Source organism: Loxodonta africana, chromosome 10 (assembly GCF_030014295.1).
Source record: "Loxodonta africana isolate mLoxAfr1 chromosome 10, mLoxAfr1.hap2, whole genome shotgun sequence".
NCBI classification, from domain to species: domain Eukaryota; kingdom Metazoa; phylum Chordata; class Mammalia; order Proboscidea; family Elephantidae; genus Loxodonta; species Loxodonta africana.
Window position 1 is genome coordinate 23534648 of NC_087351.1, and position 20420 is coordinate 23555067.

Here is a 20420-nt window from a genome sequence, read left to right on the forward strand (position 1 = left end):
TTCAGTCAAGGATCTACAGCCAACCTGCTATTAAGAAGTCAGTTACAGAACTGGGTGAGGTTGAAGGGCACAAAACTAAGTATGTTGAAGGACTGAAAGGGAACCGACTGGTAAAACTGCAGTGTTGGGAGTCTGAGAAAGAATTTACAAATTGTCCTGAAGAGGTGGATATGATTTGTTTTGTCAAACTCTAGTTTAGAGGGAATTCTTGGTATTGTCTACTTTACCAGAACTCTTTATGGGCTAGCTCCTCTTCTCCCCTCCCCCGCTGCGGAATGCCTTGAGCCCTAGATTCTAGTTCTGTTTTGATCCGATCTTTACCCTCCCCTCCTTGGATCCCTGTGTATCTACTGGAGCCAGGTTTCTCTCTGGGTGCTGGACCTGACTGTCTTATTCTGGAAGCTTCCAGACAGCCACAGTTAGTGCCCATACTTGAGGGGATGGCTTCAGATGGAGGTAAGTCTGCAGGGAGTATGGGGGAAAGGGGGGACTCCCTGCCACCAGCTCAGATCTTTGAGGATTCAAATTTGACACTTCACTTGGGGACAAGCCCTTGGGGAGGCTGGGGAAGGAGATTAGATGCTCAAGACTGGGGTTTGGGGAAGGAAAAGAGGCTCCTTGAAGGCCACTCAAGGCTCCTCAGAGAAAGTGTGCTGGGTATAGAGAAATGATGGCAGTTAGCAACTTGATTCTCTCAAAGAACAGAGGTGTGTGTAGTGGGGGTGGCACAGAAAGGACTTAAGGGGAAGGCCTAAGCTTCTGTGTCCTTCTCGTTAGGTAACTGGAGTCTGTCTAGGATTTGCCCTGAGAATTAAGCTGGGGCCACTCTGGATCTTATGAGGAGAGTGGGCCGGGGAATGGGGGGGCAGTGAGGGGTAACCTTAGCCAAAACTGTTCAGTGGGGTTGCCAGTTGCTGAGTTTGCAGAGAAATGTCCTCCTGAAAGCTGGTCTGGAAAGTACTGTAACTACCCCTGCTCAAAAGCCTCATGGCTCTTTCCAGCCCCAGAGATGGTTTCTCTTTCTATTCAGCAAGCAGTTTTCCTGGATTCATCAGGGCTGAGAAGGGAGGTAACTCCAACTGGGTTGACAGCTGGGGCTTCCCTGAGATGCTCTGAGTTGTTTTTACCTCAGGAACTCAGACTTTCAGACCTATTTCATTTTGGCCAGCACTTTGTGGCATACTCCTGGCCCTCTGCTGTATGGTTGAGGTGACGAGTTTGCTCCTATTCCATGTTTCCTTGGCCACAAAGTGGAAGCTGAGAGTTGTCAGTTTGACAACTGTTGCCATGGAATGTTCTTTATAAGAGGGGGAGGACAGTAGCATGAAATTAGGCAGATTATCTTCTATTATTGTTATTGAAAGTTCTGGGAGACACACATCCTGAGTAAGTACACATCTTGTGTATTGGTCCCCTTGACTAGCGTCGACATGAGCTCCTTGTGAGCAGGAACTCTGTTCCAGGCTTCATGGTCCTTCCCTTTGCACACGGTTCGGTCTTAGTGGGCCCTAAATTTCTAGGTTATTAGGAGCTCAAAGCAGAAGAACCACAGACAGTGTCCTTTGCCAAATTTTAACTTTCCCAGCAGTTACTTAGAGCTCCCTCCCTATTCCTCCAGGAAACCCTGGTGGTGTAGTGATTATGCGCTACAGCTGCTAACCAAAAGGTTGGCAGTTCGAATCCCCCAGGGTTCATCGGAAACCCTATGGGGCAGTTCTACTCTATCTTATAGACTCGCTATTAGTCGGGAATCGACTCAATGGCTGCGGGTTTGGTTTGGTTCTATACTCCTCCCCCCCCCCCCCATTTTCTCTCTAATCATTCTTAATTTATATAACAAAATTTCTGGGAACCAAATATCTAGTCCACACCACCTCTCCTGGTAACAGCACTTCTGTGAGTGGTGGCAGGGACCACAGAGCAGCTGGGAGCAGGGCTCAGGTTTGAATCTCTGCTTGGAATGGAGGGGAATAGCAGATGTACATGTATGCTGGGTGGGATGTGTATGGGGTGTAAGCTTCATGGGTCCAAGGGTCCTTGCTCCTGCTAGTCGATTGCATCTTTCTTCTTCTGTGTTTTAGGTTAGGAAAGAGAGGGGAGATTTATAAGGTAAAAGGAAGACTGAGGAGGAGATAGGGCTAATAATCTTTTTGAAACTGCCTCCTTAAGGGCCCTGTGGGTACCTGGAGAAGGGGCAGAACCTCTCTAGACTAGGTCTCTTACACGCTTGTGAGCCTACTCTGGGCTGTTTCCTCTGCAGAGCTGGTGTCAACCCTGTTCCATGTCTTGGCAAACAGCCTATGGGGCTGGCAAGGAGGTCACAGGCAGTGATGGCCTGGGCTTGTCTCTTCGTGGCCAATAAGGGTCTCCATGTCTTTTTGGAAAGGGAACAATTTCTCTAGTGTAGTAATTCTCAGCTGGGAGTAAAGAACATCCAGATCACTTGTGGGGGCATTTGCAAACTACATAAGTTCCCCGTCCATGCCTCTCCCCCCACCTGTTGAGAATCAGTTCTCTGGTTCTTTAGTGATTTAGGGGGACCCAGATGGTCTAATGCCAGTCTCCCTCTCTCCTACTCCATCCGCTCTTTTTGTTTGTCTCAACAGCATCTCCGTTGTCAGGACCGGATATGACCATGAAACCTGGCGCTGCCATGTCTCCTTTCCCTGCCCTTCCCTTTCCGCCACCTACTCCAGGCCCACCAGACCAGCCACCCTGGGAGCCACCCCCATGGCCTTCCATGCCTTCAGCCTTCTCTCCAGGCACCCCTCTAGTGCTGTCTGCTTTCCCCAGCCGACTGTTGATGACAGGGGATGGGGGCCCTGGCTCCAGTGGGCCCGGGGCTGGCAAGGTCATTGTCAAAGTCAAGACAGAAGGGGGGCCAGCTGAGTCCCCTCAAACTCAGAACTTTATCCTTACTCATACTGCCCTCAATTGGATTGCCTCAGGTGCTCCTCGCGGGGGCCCTGATGGTCCTCCACCTCAATTCATGACAGCCTCTAATGTGAAGAACATTCTGCCTGCTAAGGCTGTTGGAGTGAGCCAGGAGGGGCCCCCAGGCCTTCTTCCTCAAGCTCTACCACCAGCGGCCCAACTGGCCCCCATCGTCCCCGTGGAGAAGGCTTGGCCAGGGCCACATGGGGCTCCCGGGGAAGGAGGCTCTGCAGCTGCCCCATCCAAGCCCTCACTGGGTGACCTCTCCTATACCTCCAAGGGCGTTTATGAGAATTTCAGACGTTGGCAGCGCTACAAAGCCTTGGCCCGGAGGCACCTATCCCAAAGTCCTGATGCAGAAGCTCTTTCCTGCTTTCTTATGTAAGTGGGGAGGCCTGATATTAATTATCCTAGGGCTTTTAAATACGGAGGACTGTGAGGTGATTAGGTTATTTATCTAAGAGTACTTGAAGGCAGGTCATGAGGGTAATGCAGATGCTATGAGAAGATAAAAGCACAATAATAATAATGATAATAAGCCTCTTAACCCACTTCCCAGTTTATAACATGCTTTCAGGTATCTTCTGTCAAGTGGCCCTCATAACCTGTGAGTTCAGGCAGGCAACTTTACCGTAATCCTTACATACAGAGAAGACTCAAGCTCAGAGAGGTTTCCTATCAGAAAGCAAGGAGCTGTGATTTGAATTGAGGTCTCTGACTGCATCATAAAGGGAGGAGCTATGATTTGAATTTAGGTCTTTGATTACATCATAAAGTGAAAAGCTATGATTTGAATTTAGGTCTCTGACTACAAGTGCCGTGATCCTCCTTTTCTCTTTTGCTACCTCTTAACATGAGTTGAGGCTTCCCAACTGGCCAGGACAAGGAGTGCTGGGCCATGACCCATTCCTGCAGGAAGAAAGGACAGTGCAGGGCCAGGCAAAGAACGTTGTGTGTACCTACCCTCACCTGCCCCCATTTTATTCAGAAGAATTCAAGTTGAATTAGGGAGGTGGTAGAGTGTGCTGGGAGTCTCTGGGTGGTGTAATGGTTAGCCAAAAGATTGGCACAGAGGTGCCTAAGAAGAAAGGCCTGGCAATCTACATTGAAAACCTGACAGAGCACACCTCTTCTCTGGCACACATGGGGTGCACCGTGAGTTGGCATTGACTCGACTGCAACTGTTTTGGTTTTTAGAGCATGCTTAGTGGTCAGGGGCTCCACTACTCATTAGATTTGTAATCCTGGCCAGGGCATTTAACATCTTTAACTGTCAGTTCTCTCATTTAAAAAGAGGATAATGATACTTACCTCAGATAGCTGCTGAGAAGATTAAATGTGTTTGTTTATAGTGCTTAGCAAAGTGAATGCCTGGTTAAATGGTGGTTGTTGTTGTAGGTCCCTGGGTGGCGCAAATAGTTTGGGCTGGGCTACTAACCTACAAGTTGGTGGTTTGAACCCACCCAGTGATGCCGTGGAAGAAAGGCCTGGCTATCTGCTTTGGTAAAGGTTATAACCAAGAAAACCCTATGGAGCAGTTCTATTCTGTAACACATGGGGTCACGGTGAGTTGGAATCGACTCACTGGCAACAGGTTAAGTTAGGTTAGATGGTTGTTGTTAGCTGCTGTCGAGTTGGCCCTGACTTATGGTGACCATATTCACAGTGGGATTGGACCATTGTGATCCATAGGGTCTTCATTGTCTGGTTTTCAGAAGTAGATTGCCAGCCCTTTCTTCCTAGTCTGTCTTATTCGGGAGGATCTGCCGTGAAACCTGTTCAATATGCACACACACTTCTACTGACAGGTGGGTGGTGGCTGCACTTGAAGTGCATTGGCCAGGAATGGAGCCCAGGTCTCCCGTTAAGCAACCACTGCCTTCCATTAAATAGTAGCTGTTATTATTATTATAAAAAGGCAACATAGAAGAGGAAAAGAACTTAAAATAGACCAAAATATCCTTGCCAAGAGTGTGAATGTGTGAGTAAATGATTAGCAGAGGAGTCCAGGGTCATGTTCCATTTATAAAGCAGAAATATTGGTCATCTGGGGAGTATTCAGTGCTTCTCACCCAGACCTGCTGCCTCTCTTGGTTCTGCACTGTGCCTTCAACATTTTGTATAAACAACTCTAGAACGCATACCACATTTCACTGGACTTCTAAAGAATTTACATGTTGCTTCCGCAGTGGTTGAACTCCTAAAGGAACCTCTCCCTCCACCTGACCCTGGAATGAATAAATCAAGAGACTTCCCCAAAATCCCAGTTTTAGACAATATCACTGATTCCCTGCTTTCTCGAGCCAACCTGGGATTCTCTCCCAGAGCCTGGAAGGCTGGATTTCTGAATCCTGAGCCAGCACAGGCCCTCATGGTTTGCATGGGACCTGTTTACTTTTGGTCCTGGCCTGCCTATTCCTGCTCCCACACTTAGGGGCTCTGGGCAGGGTCTTCCCCAAAGTGTAGTCCAGATGCTCTGAAACAGTCACCTAGGAAGCTAGTAAAATGCTCACTTTTGGGATCATGGGAGTGGGCTGCTGAAATCCATATTTGTAACGAACTTCCCTAGGCGATTTTGATTGATGCACAATAATGTGTGAGGACTTCACGAAAAGTCAGAGAGGCAAAAACGAAGCCCTTACCTTAGGCTGGCCTCTCCATTTCTTCTAGATCAGAAAGGGCTCAGCAGCCTTCCAGAGTGGGAGGTCTAGTATGGATATCTGGATACCTGACCGACGGTGAAGGGTATCCAGGAGGCAAAAACACTTAAAAATCAACACATAAAAACACACACAACCTTTAATGAGAGATTCCTTCAGGTTCCTTTTTTAAAAAATTCAAGAGCCTCTGGGCAGGGTTAACACCTACTTTGTAGTGACTCTCATTAAGAACACAAGTGCTCTCTCCTTCCTAACGTTGGAGGACAGCACTGTGAGAATTGGGAGTGGAGGCAGTGTGGTTGATTTCAGAATGTGGGGAGAAGAATCATCTGTTTGATTGTGTGCGAGCACATTTCAGCTGGAAGAGAGGAGAGTATGGTAAAATGAATGGATGGGAGGGTGGGGAGTCTGGAAGTGTCATTGGGTGTGGGACGTGACAGGAACAGGGCATGTCAGGTCTCATGAAGGGCTGGGGATGTGCGTTGAGGTGGGTGGGAGGATGTACTTGGAGAATAAGACTGACCTAACGGGGGGTTTTAGCCCAGTGCTTCGTTCCCTGGCCCGGCTGAAGCCCACCATGACCCTGGAGGAGGGACTGCCGAGGGCTGTCCAGGAGTGGGAGCGCACCAGCAACTTTGACCGGATGATCTTTTATGAGATGGCAGAAAAGTGAGTCCCACGAACCCTCGTTCTCCTGAGGGGGGCTGTGTGGCTGAGAGCGATGGGGACTGTGAAGAGAAGCTGGTGTCTGGGTGATTAGAAGAAGGGCATAGATAAGGAGACAGGCTCCTGGATCCTGGAAGGCTTTATTCTCTCCCCTCACGTTGCTTCTTCCACCACCTTTGCTCCTGTGTTTTTACATCCTGTCTACCCTTGGAAACTCCCCCTCTTCCAGGTCTTGAGTCTCTATGAGATTGAAAGTCTTTGGATGGGGTTGGGGAGCCTGATAGGTGTAAAAATCCCATGCTGTCAGAGGGAACTAGCCAGGAGGAGTTGAGCTGTACTAAGCAGGTTTCTTCCTGTCTCACTGTCCAGGTAGCAAGTGGCTATGGATGCAGAACCTGGGACCATACTTCCTTTGGAAATAGTGGCACATAAAATTGTTTACTTCGTCCTCCCAGGGAGGGTCTGGTCTGGAAAAAGTTGATTAGGGGGAAGCTAGGTCCTTGGAGCCCTGAGTGGTCTCCTGGCTCTTCTCTCCCCATAATCTCCTTGGTTAAAAAAAAATAACTCAGAGGAAAATGAATCCTTTCCTCCAGGCTTAGCTTCCACTTTCTCCCAAAATTCTTCTGAACCAAATCCTCCCGGCTTTACCCATCCAGAGCCCTTGTCCTAGATTCGTGACTCTTGGATCTGAGCACTGCCTCCTGGTGGGTACTGCCTAGAATTGCAGCCCTGGGCCCATCTTCAGGATTTCAGCCATCCTTTTTTTTTTTGTGGTTGTGAGGAGCCCTGGTGGTGCAGTGGTTAAGAGCTCGGCTGCCAACTGAAAGGTCGGTGGTTGGAATCCACTGGCCACTTTGCAAGAGAAAGATGTGGCAGTCTGCTTCTGTAAAGATTACAGCCTTGGAAACTCTGTGGGGCTGTTTAACCACATCCTATAGGGTTGCTGTGAGTTGGAATCGACTCCATGGGAGTGAGTTTGGTTTGGGTTTTTGTGGTTGTAGGCTGGGGCAGATGAGGCCTTAAGGAGCGGAGGGGTCCTGCTATGCTGTCCCCCGTTGGTTTAATGCAGTGAACCTGTTTTAGTGTGGTGGCAGCCACCTATGATGCTGGGTAAGATGGAGCACAGAAAGCGAAAGCTACCCTCTGTTCTAGAGAAGCTTACAAGCACTAGATCATTTTCTAAACAAGCATCCTAAGTGATGACTGCAAGTAAAGGGACCATATGGTGACCATGTGAGGTTGCCCGTGAACTGTTATTCAGTCACCTGTGCACAGCTCCCTTCTGGGTGATGTGACTTAGGCAGGACTTTGTCCAACTCAGGATACATCCTGTCCTGTGTATGGCTGCTGCCTGGTGTCTGGCTTCCTCATGGGACTGGCTGCCTTCTCAGCACTGCTCGTGCCTTCCTCACCCTCTGCAGGTTCATGGAGTTTGAGACTGAGGAAGAGATGCAGATTCAGAATGCACAGCTGTTGAATGAGACCCAATGCCTGCCTCCTGCAGACCCTCTTAAACTCGATCCTCCAGCACCCCCAGCCCCTGAGGTTTGCCAGCAGCCAGGTATGGCTACCCAATTCCACAAGGAGCTGTAGGCCAGAGGCTCAAAGGGAGGCGTGCAGAAACCAGTCGGATTAGGGAAGGCATTGCTCTCGCTTCTGCCACTTTTCCTCCAGGGAGTGGTATTTGCTTGTTTCCAACAGGACATTCCCTAGGAGCTTGGGTTCTCAGGTTTCCTTTGTCCCCAACTAGCTATTGATCTTGGCCAAGTAAACTAGCTACTCTTCCTTTGAATGTCAAATGGGGCCACAATACCTAATCTGTCGAAAAAATGGGGGCTGGATTAGGGGATTTCTTGGAGTTCCAAGATTCCTCATTCTGTGATTCTCTCGAAAACCTCCAGTTCCTAAGTCTTCTCCCATGGCTGGTGTTCTGGTTGGCCCGACCCAGCCTGGAACCATTTCATTGCACCCAGATTGCCCTTCCAAACAAGGCTGGGAGATAGAAGCTGTAGCTTCCATGCCACTTTGCCTTTCTCCTTCCCACCTTTTTCCTAAGTGTACATTCCAAAGAAGGCAGTCTCCAAGACGCGGGCCCCTCGCCGGCGGCAGCGCAAGTCCCAGAAGCCTCCAGTTCCTGAGGCATCCAAGGAAATCCCACCGGAAGCAGTGAAAGAGTACACTGACATCATGGAAGGGCTGTTGGGGAGCCACTCAGCCACTGGGGAGTCTGATGGAAAATGGGAAGAGGAAGAAGAGCAGCAGCAGGAGGAGGAAGGGATGTACCCAGATCCGGATCTCTTGAGCTACATCGATGAGCTGTGTTCTCAGGAAGTCTTTGTTTCCAAGGTGGGCTGTGTCTGGAGGTCTGGTTTCTAGTACATCATGGTGGTGTGCACTCATGGGAATCAAAGATCTGGGGTTCTTCCCAAAGCAGTTAGGGACTAGGCGGTATTCTGTAACTCCTGAGAAGTGTATGTGTGTGTGAGGATGCACACGAGTGTGTGTAGCTCCTGGTGGTGATGGCTTATAGCAGGGGTTGGGGAGTGGGGAGCTCATGGCTTCTTTTCTAGAACCTGTAGGTTCACAGGTTATCTCCCATCAAAAGATTCTCACATCATGCTCCTTCTGTTCCCCAGGTGGAGGCCATCATTCACCCTCAATTTCTAGCAGATCTGCTGTCCCCAGAACAGCACAGAGACCCCTTGGCCTTAATTGAGGAGCTGGAGCAAGAAGAAGGACTCACTCTTGCTCAGGTAAACCAGGGAGGTAGGGAACATCAGAACCAGACGCCCACATGAGTTCATCTAAGGCTACACTGTCTTGGAGAATAGCCCCAGGACTAGGGTTCAGGTGCCGACTGAGTAGATAGAGGACCATGGAAAGGCAGGGAAAGGGAGTATGAAGACTGTAAGCATAGGAATAAAGCACCTGAGGGCGGAAAAGAGCTACAGCATGTCTTCGATAGCATCACTGAAACCACCTGCTTGCCTTTCCTGCCCTGCCCAAATACCATCTCCCCACCACCCACTCCGCCACCTCTTCCCACAATCACGTATAGAACTGGTATTTGTCCATTTCCTTCCAGCTGGTACAGAAGCGACTCATGGCCTTAGAACAGGAGGATGCAGAGGCGCCTGCAAGCTGCAGTGGAGCTCAGTCAGACTCAAGTCCTTCTATTTCTGATGAGGATGAAGATGGGGGTGGGCGGCTTCGGCCCTCATCTGGGCCTCAGATGTCTGGGGGCACTGTTCGCCCCGAAAAGGCTACTTCTCCAGGGAAGCGGGCAAGGGAAGGGCATGGTGGGCAGGAGCGAGCCGTTCATGGCCTGAGGGGGGTGACCAGGGATGGAAACACTCCGCCATCCTCCAGCAGCTGGGACCTGCAGCTAGAACTAGCAGTACCACAAGGCACTTGGGGACTCTCAGGCACAGAGAGAAGAGGGTCCGGGAAGGTCACAAACTGGATATCCCCACAGCAGGAGGGCCACCTGGGAGGTGCAGTGTCCCCTGGGCACTCCTTGGTGGCTGATAGGACTTCAGGGGCCCTGCCCCTCTGCTGGCAGGAAGACTCCCATCGGGAAGGAGTTCCCCATTTGGAAGTTGGACTTGCACAGCCAGCTCCTCTGCAGAGTCAGGGTCTAGAAAAGCAGGTCCTGGGGCTACAGATAGGACAAGAGATGGAGCCTCTTGGAGGGCTTTCTCAAGGGAAGGAGCCTTCAGCACTGACCCAAGAAGGCTCTCTAGGAGCCATGTGGGGAGATGTCAGAGGCCCTCTGATGGTTCAGAGTTATGATCAGGACCCTTCCCCTAGGGCAGCTGGAGACAGGGATGGTGCCCCTCTCTGTCCAGAACTCTGGCTGAACAGTGAGATGGATGCCATAGGCTTGGAGTTGCCCTTACAAATTGAGGAGGTCATAGAGGGCTTCCAAGATGGGGAATGTGTAACTGAGCACCAGGGAGGCTGTGAGGCACTGGGCTCTGGGGGCAACACCTCTCTGTGTCTTGGAGAAACCATACTGCCTGGGGGTGTGGGGAGCAGTGTACTTCCCTGTGGAGGCACGGATGCCACAGCTGCCTCAGGAAAGAGCAACTACTGCAGCTTGCCGGGACCTCTGAGAGCTAGCAGCCCTGCCTCAAGGCTCAAAGAAAATAGCGAACGCAACCCTGAGACTACTCCGGACCCGAGTGATCTGTGGGCTGAAGCCCGTGCTCTATTGCTGGAAAGCAGAATTGATGCCCCCATACTGGGGTCTTCCAAAGAAACCCTCCTGCCAGCATGTCCAGGCAATATCCTTATCCTGGGGACCCAGGATGCCTCCTTCCCTGAGGCCAGCAAAGATGCAGAAAGCAGAGGCAATTCCATCTCTCCTCTGTTGGAAACCAGAGAGCATGTCCATATACTAGATGTTGGAGATGACCGTGGCCTCCAACTAGGGGAGGTCATTGAGGGTAAATGCCCACCAAATGTTAATTCTTATGACCCCCAAGGAGAGGGCAGAGAGGATACTGATCTATCCAAGCCAAAAGACCTTGCTCCCTTACCAGAAACCCCCAAATCAACATCTTCTCACCAGGGCCCTGGAAGCACTTCCCCTAGATGCAAAACTAGGGATGCCTTAGTTTTGAGAGAAACGTCTCCTGTGAGCAAAACACGCAGCTCAGCAGATGGGGCCAGCAAAGAGAAAGAGGAGGAGGATGAGGAAGATGAGGAACTCTCTAACTTTGCCTACCTCTTGGCCTCTAAACTTAGCCTATCACCAAGAGGGCTTCCCCTCAGTCCTCATCCTGCCTCAGGCCTGCCCTCTATAGGTCAGGGAGTCAAGAGAGCACTCCATACCCTTTCTGCTGAGGTAGGTGGCCTTGGTCCACCTCCATATCCTGCTGCCAAATCTGGGAAGCAAGCTCTAGTTGGAGGCCCAGCATCTGTTAGAAAGAGGCTCCACCCGGGAGCTGGCCTTGAGGCCTCTGGGGAGAAACCATCGGCTCTAGTTGTTAGCCCCGCACAGCCTCGTAAAAGGCGACGTGACAGTTTTGTCACAGGGAGAAAAAAGAAGCGACGTCGTAGCCAGTAGGGAGTGGTAGGACCATCCTGTCCCACCTCGCAATCCCGTGGGGCTTCAGGGTAGACTTCATCCCTCCTGCACGCCAACAGACTCTTTGCCAGCCAAATGTAATTGTTTCGTTGTTCTACAGAAGTGGTGAGGGTAGGGAGGTCAGACTCACTAGGGTGGAGTTGGTCTCCTTGGCAGGAGGTGAGGGGAAGTACCTCTGGAAGGAGCTGGATGGAAAAAAATGAATAAAGATGTTTTTGTTGGAAAGTGACCTTCTGTACTTATGTCTGTTGCTAGATGGATGGAGTAAGACACTACAAAGAAAGGAGGTGGGGGCGGTCCCAGTTCTCTGTATCTAACTTACCTTGACTCCAACTGCATCTTGGCTTCCTACAGTCTTCTCTTGGGAATGGAGGGGCTTTCAGGCTGTGATAAGTTCCAGCAAGAATAAGTCCCTAGCAATAACCTTATTCAATCTCAAGCCCAGACTTGGTTTTGGGAGGCCTTCTCTGGATATCCCATCATTACCCATCTCTCTTAAAGTCTATAAATGGAGATATGCTTTTGTACTGGTCAGGTTTCTAGGGTATGCAACTTTCTAAATAATTTTCCATAATTGTGTCTAGATGGCAGCTTTTAAGGGAGGCCTTGTTTTCTTCTTCCTTGAACAGACTGGACAGAGGAAACTTCAGTGATCCTCAGCTAATCCAGCAGCAAAGAAACCCTCCTGTGTGGCTGGCCTGACCTGATGGGGAACAGGCTTGTTTCTTGTTGACACAGCTCTCTGCTCCCACTACAGGAGACATATCAAATCTCAATAGGATGAGTAAATATCCTATTGATTGTAGCTAGCTATTTTTTAATCCCTAATGAGGACAGAACAAGAGAGAATGAGCTGAAAAGAGGTTCACGAGGAAGTCTGTTAAAATATGTGTATGTAAGGTAATGACAACAGGAGGGGAGGACCTGAAATCTCTATGTGATTGTTGTGCGGGAAAGAGCCCTGTCCAGCTGGGAGCCAGAAGGATTCCTCCAGCAACGGCCAAGAGATTGACCTCAGGGGCCTTCGGGCTCTTCCTGTGAGCATCCTGCAACCATTCATCCCTTTGTTTCCCAACTAACGAGACCATCAGTGTGACTGAGCTTCGTATTTTTTTTTTAATAGATATAGATATATTTATATATAAAATAGTTTCTTACAAAAAAAAAAAAAAAACCAACTTAAAACAACAACAACAAAAAATCAAACAGGAGCAGAGGTGGGGTTGAGGCACAGGGTAGGCCCCTGGCGCTGCCCTGAGTCTGCAGGCTGGGTGCGAGCTGGGTAGGCGGCGGTGAGAAGGGACGAGGTGCTTAGTCGCCCTTCTGCTTGGGCACTTGCACAGTCCCGTTGGCCAGAGCAGTGGGGCTGCCTGGGGATGAGGCATTTGATATCTGGGAGGTGCCTCGAGGGGCATGTGGGGGGCGCAGGTAGGTGCTGAAGACCTTCCCGTAGAGAGGGTCATGGAGGGAGAAGTTCTGGAACTGACCTGGGCAAATGAGAATGAGATGGGGAAGAAGAAAAAGATGTAAGAACAAGAGGAAAGGGTGCCCTGCTCTTTTCTCTGAAATGTCTTCTCACTCTAATCTCTGCTTAACTTCTCAAATCCTGGTATATGTCCTTTCTGCTTTTCCAGCCTCAGCTCTCAGGCAGGCATTCGCCTAGCATTACCACTAACCCTTGTTCCCTCCCAGCCAGTGCTTCCTTCTCCAGGTCCCAAGTGCTGATTCTGCCCCCAGTGCCCTTGTGGGGCCAGAAATGCAGTGACTCACAGAGGGAGAGGCCTTGGCTAGGGCCTGCCTGGCACAGCTCAGCATGCAGAGTAGCGGCGGCAGGGCGGGGTGAACCCAGCAGCAGGTGCAGGATGGTGCTGAAGCCATCCTTGTACAGCAGGTGGCCGGGCCCTTCGGCTTGCTCTTCAGCAAAGAGCTTGGGAGAGAAAAGGATATAAGTCAAGCCCTCTCCTCATGCCATTGCCCCTCACGTCTCTGCAGATCTGCCTGTCTTACCCAACCTCTCCTCTTCCAAGAGTGCAGCACGCAGGCCCTCCCTGACCCACCAGGGCCCTTTCTGCAGGAGAATTTTAAACGTCACAGGTGCTAATCTTCCCCATTCCCAGGTGGGACTCAACATTGACACTCGAGGCTCTGCAGTTTTAGACAGCGTGGCTGGCACTGCACGGGAAACCAGGCACCAACTATCTACAAGCTACACACAGGCCTCCAGGTGGGTTGAGCACACCCACTATGCACCTTCCCCCCTCGTCCTGGTACCTCAAAGGCCAGGCATGTCAGCTCCTCCAGGCTCCTGCCCCCATCCAGAGCTGCCAGTGCCAGGGCCACATCTCGGCAGTCCACCAAACCCTTGGTGTCCTGGATGGTGAAAGAGAAACCAGGGTAATGTGGGATCGACCTTGCACTCTCCGTCCTGCTCTGTAGATTGTGGCTCTTCCCTCTTCTCAACAGGCATGGGGGTGACCCTTGTGACTGCTCTCCTACAAACGGTTACGCCCAAACTCCCCAGAATCCCCAATGCTTTTCTCAGGCCACGGGCTTGCTCAAGCTATACCCCCGAGTCATCTGTCGACAAAGCTTTCCCATAAAGGTACCTCCCAGGAATGCTGGAATTTCCCAGGAATGCTGAAGTTACTACCAAGTGTCTCACATTATCACTGGAGGGCATCTCTGACCCCCAAGCTGGACAAACTGATTTTCTCCTTGCTTATGCTTAGCCTGCATGGGAGATCTGGTCCAACAGGTCGAGAGGGTGCCACTGAAATAATTTCTTACAAAACATAGAGGTGGATGCCAACTGTGCCTGCTGTATGAAGGACTACCACATTTGGGGTTTGGGCTCTGCTTTGCTATGTGCTCAATGCAGAAAGGATCAGCCTGCTCCATTCTAAAAAATCAACACACCTGACGCTGTCTGTCGCTTCAGAGAACACTGAGAGCCAGGGTCTGCATCTTAGATAAAAAAGAGCTCCTCAGGACCACTGATGATCACTTGTGAACATTAAGTTTCTTTTAGGATTATTATAATTCTATAAGAAAACCTAGTTAAAGTTCCTGGAGATAGATGGTTTGCCAAGATTCTTGAGAAAACTTCAGCAATTCCTTAGGAAAGCTGTGGGACATATAAAAACTCTGCCGAAGTATTAAAAATACTTCCAAATCTTAACTGTCTAACTTGTCCAGTGTTGTTTCCTCCATGTCACCTTCCCACCTAACCTTCATGACGATCCTTCAAAGACCTTCACAAGGTCATATAATTCCTCACCTCTGCCAGTCTCTAAAATGGCTTCAGAAATTTATGGACCTCCCTTCATCATTTTTTTCTCCCTTGTATCCCCCTAGCCTCCCCCTCGCCCCAATTAAAACATTGCTCTTCAATGCACTGGATGTTTCATAAAAAATGAATCTCCCAGTGGGCCTCAGAAGACGGCCATCTACAACGACTGTTAGAACACTCAGTGCAGACTCCAAACTGGCCATCCACGGTAACTGATACAGCCACTTGGATACTGTCCTTAAACCCTAAGCATGTCAGCCTGAAGGACAAGCCTCTGGGTTCTACCTTTTGTGTTCTGGCTACCTTACCTGATGGAAGTAGCTAAAAGCACCAGCTACCATCTGAGGATCAGAGAGCTGTAGCTGCCTGGCAAACTCATCCTGGCTGATCATTTGACTCCGTCCTGGCTCTGCCTTGGCGTCCACACAGCTGGGGGACAGTCTACAAGGGAATCGTGGAAGGCAGAGAGCAGATTCAGTTTCATTCTGGACACATTGTCCAGCAGGACCTTGGCTCTGGCCCCAGGAGCTCCTCCCCCCCCCCCCCCATGAAAGTTCAGCTGGTATTTTCCTAAGATGTAAGCTGACTCATAATCCCTCAGGAGCCCTTACCACTTCCCTCACTGTGTCACTTATATCTTTCCCTTTCTCTTTTCCTTCACCCTTTTACTCTACTATCTTTTTAAAATTTCCTCTATCTGCCTTCTTTTTTCTAAGACATTCCTTCCTCCTTCCCACTTCTCCCTTTGTCCTCCATACATGACACTGCCCATATCCTCACCTTCAAGACCACTTACCCAGCCTTCCGAAGCACCCTTCCCAGCTCCCAGAGCTGCGGCTCCAGCGCCACCTTCAGCCGGCCCATCACCATCACAGGCAAGTTTCCCACAAACTCACATTCAGTGGCTGGAATGCCAAGGGCCCTACAGGATGAGGAGGGATGGAATGGATGGGGGAGGGAGGCAGGAGAATCTTGTGAAGGTTTGTTACCGGCTCTGGCCTGCTGGTTAGGGAGCATAAATGAGGCCACCTTTCACTTTCCCCTCCTGAGTTCCCACTGCCCGACAGCCCTTCCCACTGCCACCCCACCCATCTTTGCTTGGCTCTCCACCCTCTCCTCATGTTCCCTTTGACCCGTGTTCCTTTTCTCCAGGAAATAATCTGTGGGACACTCACTGTGCCATGACTCTCTGGACATTGTTGGCATAGAGGGTGGGGTCCCTGCTCTCCTGAGGGCTGGGGTGGTACACAGGGAGGAACTGAAACGGGCACAAACAATTCTGAGCAATTCACAGTTCGGGGTAACCACTCCCATCCTCCTTTCCCAAGGCTTCAGGGGTCCATTCTCCCACCCACCCGTGACATCGTACCTCCACATCCACGATGCTGCAGGGCTGAGAGGCTGTAAGCCAGAGGACCTTGAGTCTAAGAGAAGAGAGACCTGGAATGCCCACCAATCCCAACTGCATTATAGGCCCCTCCCACCTCAAGGAAGGGAGTGGGAAAGCTCTGCCCATCGATATAAAAACGGACTCCTACCCATTCGGTTAGCTGGGTGAATATGCAGGTGGGAGACAGAGGGAAGGACCAGAATGGTGATGGCGGATGAAGGAAGAACTGCAGGCAAGAGGTTTGTGTCATGGGGGGAAAGACAAGAGGCATGCCTGGTGGTGGTGGTTCTTAAGAAGGGACAACTAAGGGAGAAAATCACTTAGGCACCCAGGAAAGTTAAAGCAAGCTTTAATTACAGCAGGAATGATTTAGGTGGGATAGCTGAAAGCACTTCCAGATTACATTGAGAGACCAGAACAAAATAGATGGAAACGGGCACCCCTTTGTCTAGAGTTCTTTCATTTCCTAGAATGCAGAAGGGCCATTCACCTTGTCTGGAGATTGGAAGATGGGCCAGGAATTCTGTGATGGACCCTGCTCCCCACCCTCACCCCAGGGACACCACAACTCACACTCCAGGGCCCCTCCAGGCCCAGCTGGTGGTGTCCTATGAGAGAAGGGACAGGGAAGAGAGAAAAGTGTTACTTTTCTTCCCTGGAACTGGACGATCCTCTTTACACAGAAACCCTGGACCCACCCCAACACGCACATCCCACTGACAGTTTTCACTCATTCCCATTTAGGGCGGATTCAAGCTTCCCCTTCCACCCTTTCTTGGACTAAGACTCACCAGACTGTTGGGGTAACGGATGAGGACAGGCTGCACAGGCACCCCAGCGATGAAGGCTCCTAAATCCATTCCCCCCACCCCCAGGCAGAGGTTAGTGCACAGTGGTAGTTAGAGGGGATGAAGTGAGGGGTCTTGGACAGTTCTCAGTGAACATCCTGCTCTGGCCTTGTTCCACGTCATTCATAATTTTCTCTTTGACTTTTAGTGTTAGCTAGGAGGTTCCCTGTCTCCCTCCCCTAGTTCTTGGGTTATTCCAGAGCCCCTCCCCAAATCCCATGCTCCTTTTTCCTACAGCCTTATCACCCACTATCATTTTATTCACCTGGTTTGAACTTAAGCAAAGCCTTCTTATTGGAACAGGTGCCTTCAGGAAAGAATAGCACCTGGTGAAAGGAAAAAAAAAAAAAAAGAAACCAGGCTGAGGTGGGGTAAGTTGAAGGGGAGGAGGGGGAAAGAGAACCTCTTCAGGAGCACATAAAAGGTGAGGGGAGGGTCTTACGACCCTTACCCACCTGGGGCCACTTGCCTCCTGAGGTTGCCCGCCTTCGGACCTCCTCCACTACTTTACGCCTAGAAGCTGGGTCGTGCCGGGATACTAGGATGGCTTGGTTGAAGCGAAGAAGGGCTGAGAGACAAGACAAGGAGGAATCACTTGGCTCCTACCTGGGGGGATTAACATACCCAGCCTTCTCTTCCTCATCGGCCTGAGCTGTTTCTCAGTTACCTCTTTGCCCTGGGAACGATCCCTTTATTATATGCTGTTCTTGGAAACTCCTCAGAGCACCTTCCAATATCTTCCTTCAAGTTCCCTGTGCCTCAGAGTCCAAAAGACTTGTTTACAAATGGTGCTAATTTACATTTCATTTGCCACCATCAGTCAATATTCTTTCTAACTTCTCCCTTCCCCCACTTGAAGCCAGCCCTCTCCCAATTCCTGACCTTGTTTGCCCATAGTCGTCACCCCTCCCCCTTCACTCCTGTTATGCACTCTCACCTCCAATGACAGGCACGGAAAGGTTCTCAGCTCGGGACACAACCTTGGGCAGGTCACAGGGCAGCAGAACAATGGGGTCAAAGAAAGTAGAGTGGGGGGCAGCAACGAGAACAGGAGCTTGAAGGCGAGAGGCCCGCTGGCCCCGAACTCGAATCCGGAGGAAGCCCAGCAGGAAAAAGAGCAGGCGGCTGAGGCCCAGCACCCCATTGTGGCACACAGTCCTGCCAGTGCAAGGCTGGGTATCAGTGGAGGCAGCAGCTCCAAGCCTCACCTGCCCACTAGGTTCAGGTACCCAGGGAAGTAGAGTGCCCTTCTTCTGACCTTAAATACTCTAGCCAAGGGGCTGAAATCTCTGGCTCCTTCGGGACAGTTTAGGTCCTAGGTGCCAGGTCTGAGCCTGACTCATCTCACCCACCCAGGTTGGGCAGGACAGCATCAGAACCTTCCCTCCCCTTCTTCTCAAAGAAGGGGCAGAATGGATAGCAGGGAAAAGAAGTAAGAAGTAGGGTCTCTAGGGGCTGATCCCCACTTACTTCCTCCATCCTGTAATTGGCTCCTGAAGCTGCTCTTCCGTAAGACCCACTACTTGCAGCCAGGCAAAGGGCCAGAGGAGAAAGAGGACAATAAAGGCCAGAAGCACTCTGATGGGGGCCAGCAGCGCCCCCAGGAGGCAGAACTGCAGAGAGAAAATGCCACTTCAGGGCTGGGAGATGCTCCCCCACAGCTCCTCCTCTCCCTCATGGATGGACCCAGGCACAGAAAGTCAGCACTCTTATAGATCAGGACGTATGTGGTGTGGGATCCGGATAGGGATTGGGATCCAATGTCGGAGAGACACCAATAAGGGCAAAAGGATAAAAAGATTAATAGGACCTGGGACCTCATTTTCCTGGCTCTCAATTGGTCCCCACCCCACCTAAAAAAACCAACGTCACAAAATGCACCTAGCACATGAAAAGGATTTAAAGAGAGACCACATGTGAAATCGCCCAGCACTAGTGCTCGATGCAGAGTAGGCTACAGACAGTTCTCCTCCCCCACATCCCATTCCATAAATAGCTCAGATGTCCAACAGAAACCAGGTGCATAGTTCTCTCCACTTGGGGCTTGGGGGGCAAAGGGTTGGAATACAGAGAGAGACCCACTTTTCAGGCCGCGGGCCAGTCTCGAGTTCTGCCCAACAGCAATTCCCTAGTACTCCCTGGGGGAATGAGGGAGCACAGAACTCGGCCCTACTCCGCAGGGTAGGGGTTGCCAGGAGCCAGGATGACTCCATCGACTGCCCTGGGGAGAATGCAGGTAAACAAGCCGAGCCCCTGGAGCCCGCCTCAGGGGAGGTGATGACCACAGAAACCTTGGGCACTCCCTTCCCACATTACCACCCAGTTCCCCTAGGCCGGTGCGGCCCTCCACTTCCTATGGCCAACCCTCTTCCTAGCCACCCTCCCCCCACCCGAGAGGTGCTGCAGTGCAGGCAGGGGGGAGGGGGGGAAGAGGGGCTGTTGTAAGGGCACAGGGCTGCACGCTCGGAGCCTAGAAACCTCTTCCCCCGTTTTAAATCCGAGCCCCGGAGAAGCACTAAGTACGCCCCCGCCCCCACCCCCGGCTTCCCGTAGCCTCCAACTCCATCCTAGCTCATCGGCCTCCGCAGGATGTAATCCGCATTCCCCAGTGTCCTCCATCTCTCCTACCCCTGGGTCCCCTGCAGTCTTCCATCCTCACCTACTCAATTCCTCCATACCTTCGTCCTTGGCTATCGCCAAGCCTGCGTCCTCTCCAGGACCTCCACCCATCCCCGGCCGCCCCCACGTGCGTACCCCGGGACTCCAGTTGCACAAGCCTTTCACCCACCTCCTTCCTGGATCCCCATCCCCATCTCTGTCAAGGCTCTAAACGGACCCATTTTCCTATCCCCACAAGTTCTCCCAACGTCCCCTGCCCACACCTTACCTTAGCCCTCTGGAGGCGGGAGAGATGTAACTCATGCACGAAGGGGTTGGGGGGCCCGGAAGTGGGGTCGAGGGGAGCCCAGTCCCCCGGGCTTCTCTGACTCATAGCGGCGGGAGGAAGCGGGACGGAGGGCACCCCGGCCCCGGCCCCGCTCTGCAGAGCAGCAGCGGCTGTGGCAGCAGCGGCGCTCTGGCCCCGGCCCCGCCTGGTGCGGGGTGCCGAGGGGCGGGGTGCAAGCAGCGCGGCCGGGCCCGCGTTGTCAGGGCGCCGGCCGAGGGGCGGGGCTTCCAGGGCCCGGGTGGCCCCGCTTCCCGGTGAGCGCCGAGGCACCCGCAGCCCCTCCGGCTATTGTTCCGTTGCGGCCGGATGCACTGGCCCCCGGCCTGGGCAGTCCGGTCGCTCCGCCCCGGAGTCCTGGCCACCGCCTCCCCATAGGCCTCTGGCCCTGAGCTGGCGTGTGGCGCGAGGTGGGCGCGGAGCTGAGGGCGCCTTCCGACCCCGCCCGGGGATGGAGGGCACCCTGCGAGCACAGATCGGGAGGGGCCCAACGCCTGGTGGGAATAGAGGGGCGAGTGCCCGGTGCGCTGAGGCTGGCGGCTCGGAGATGAGACGGCGCGGGCGCCCGGGCCCCAGCCACCCCTCCTCGCAGGCCGA

The 20420-nt window shown here is 51.9% G+C and overlaps 2 protein-coding genes across 2 annotated transcripts; one reads left to right on the forward strand and one right to left on the reverse strand.

Moving 5' to 3' along the window:
- Positions 1–284: 284 nt before the first annotated feature.
- NUTM1 (NUT midline carcinoma family member 1) lies at positions 285–12169 on the forward strand (the record flags this gene model as incomplete). The annotated part of the gene is made up of 7 exons (XM_064292224.1): positions 285–456; positions 2607–3315; positions 6135–6263; positions 7682–7821; positions 8317–8606; positions 8897–9013; positions 9346–12169. Coding segments are annotated over 7 exons (3543 nt in total), but the record flags the coding sequence as incomplete, so codon positions are not given.
- A 339-nt stretch (positions 12170–12508) lies between these two features.
- On the reverse strand, positions 12509–19980 carry LPCAT4 (lysophosphatidylcholine acyltransferase 4). The gene is made up of 14 exons (XM_003418627.4): positions 19767–19980; positions 18350–18492; positions 17817–18037; positions 17335–17447; positions 17145–17205; positions 16823–16881; positions 16605–16639; positions 16011–16065; positions 15817–15899; positions 15438–15563; positions 14950–15082; positions 13624–13722; positions 13123–13279; positions 12509–12839 (listed from the first exon to the last, which is right to left on the reverse strand). The coding sequence occupies exons 1-14, from the start codon at positions 19869–19871 to the stop codon at positions 12664–12666; spliced, it is 1566 nt and encodes a 521-aa protein (XP_003418675.1). The 5' UTR covers positions 19872–19980; the 3' UTR covers positions 12509–12663.
- Positions 19981–20420: the final 440 nt, after the last annotated feature.

Bases quoted from the DNA above. Each gene is read 5' to 3' on its own strand.
- LPCAT4 (XM_003418627.4), bottom strand. From the start codon at position 19,871: ATGAGTCAGAGAAGCCCGGGGGACTGGGCTCCCCTCGACCCCACTTCC. The intron at 17,206-17,334 runs GTGGGTAAGGGT...TCCTTTCACCAG, and splicing joins CAGGAGGCAAGTGGCCCCAG to GTGCTATTCTTTCCTGAAGG. The intron at 15,564-15,816 runs GTGAGTGTCCCA...CTCATCCTGTAG, and splicing joins GTCCAGAGAGTCATGGCACA to GGCCCTTGGCATTCCAGCCA.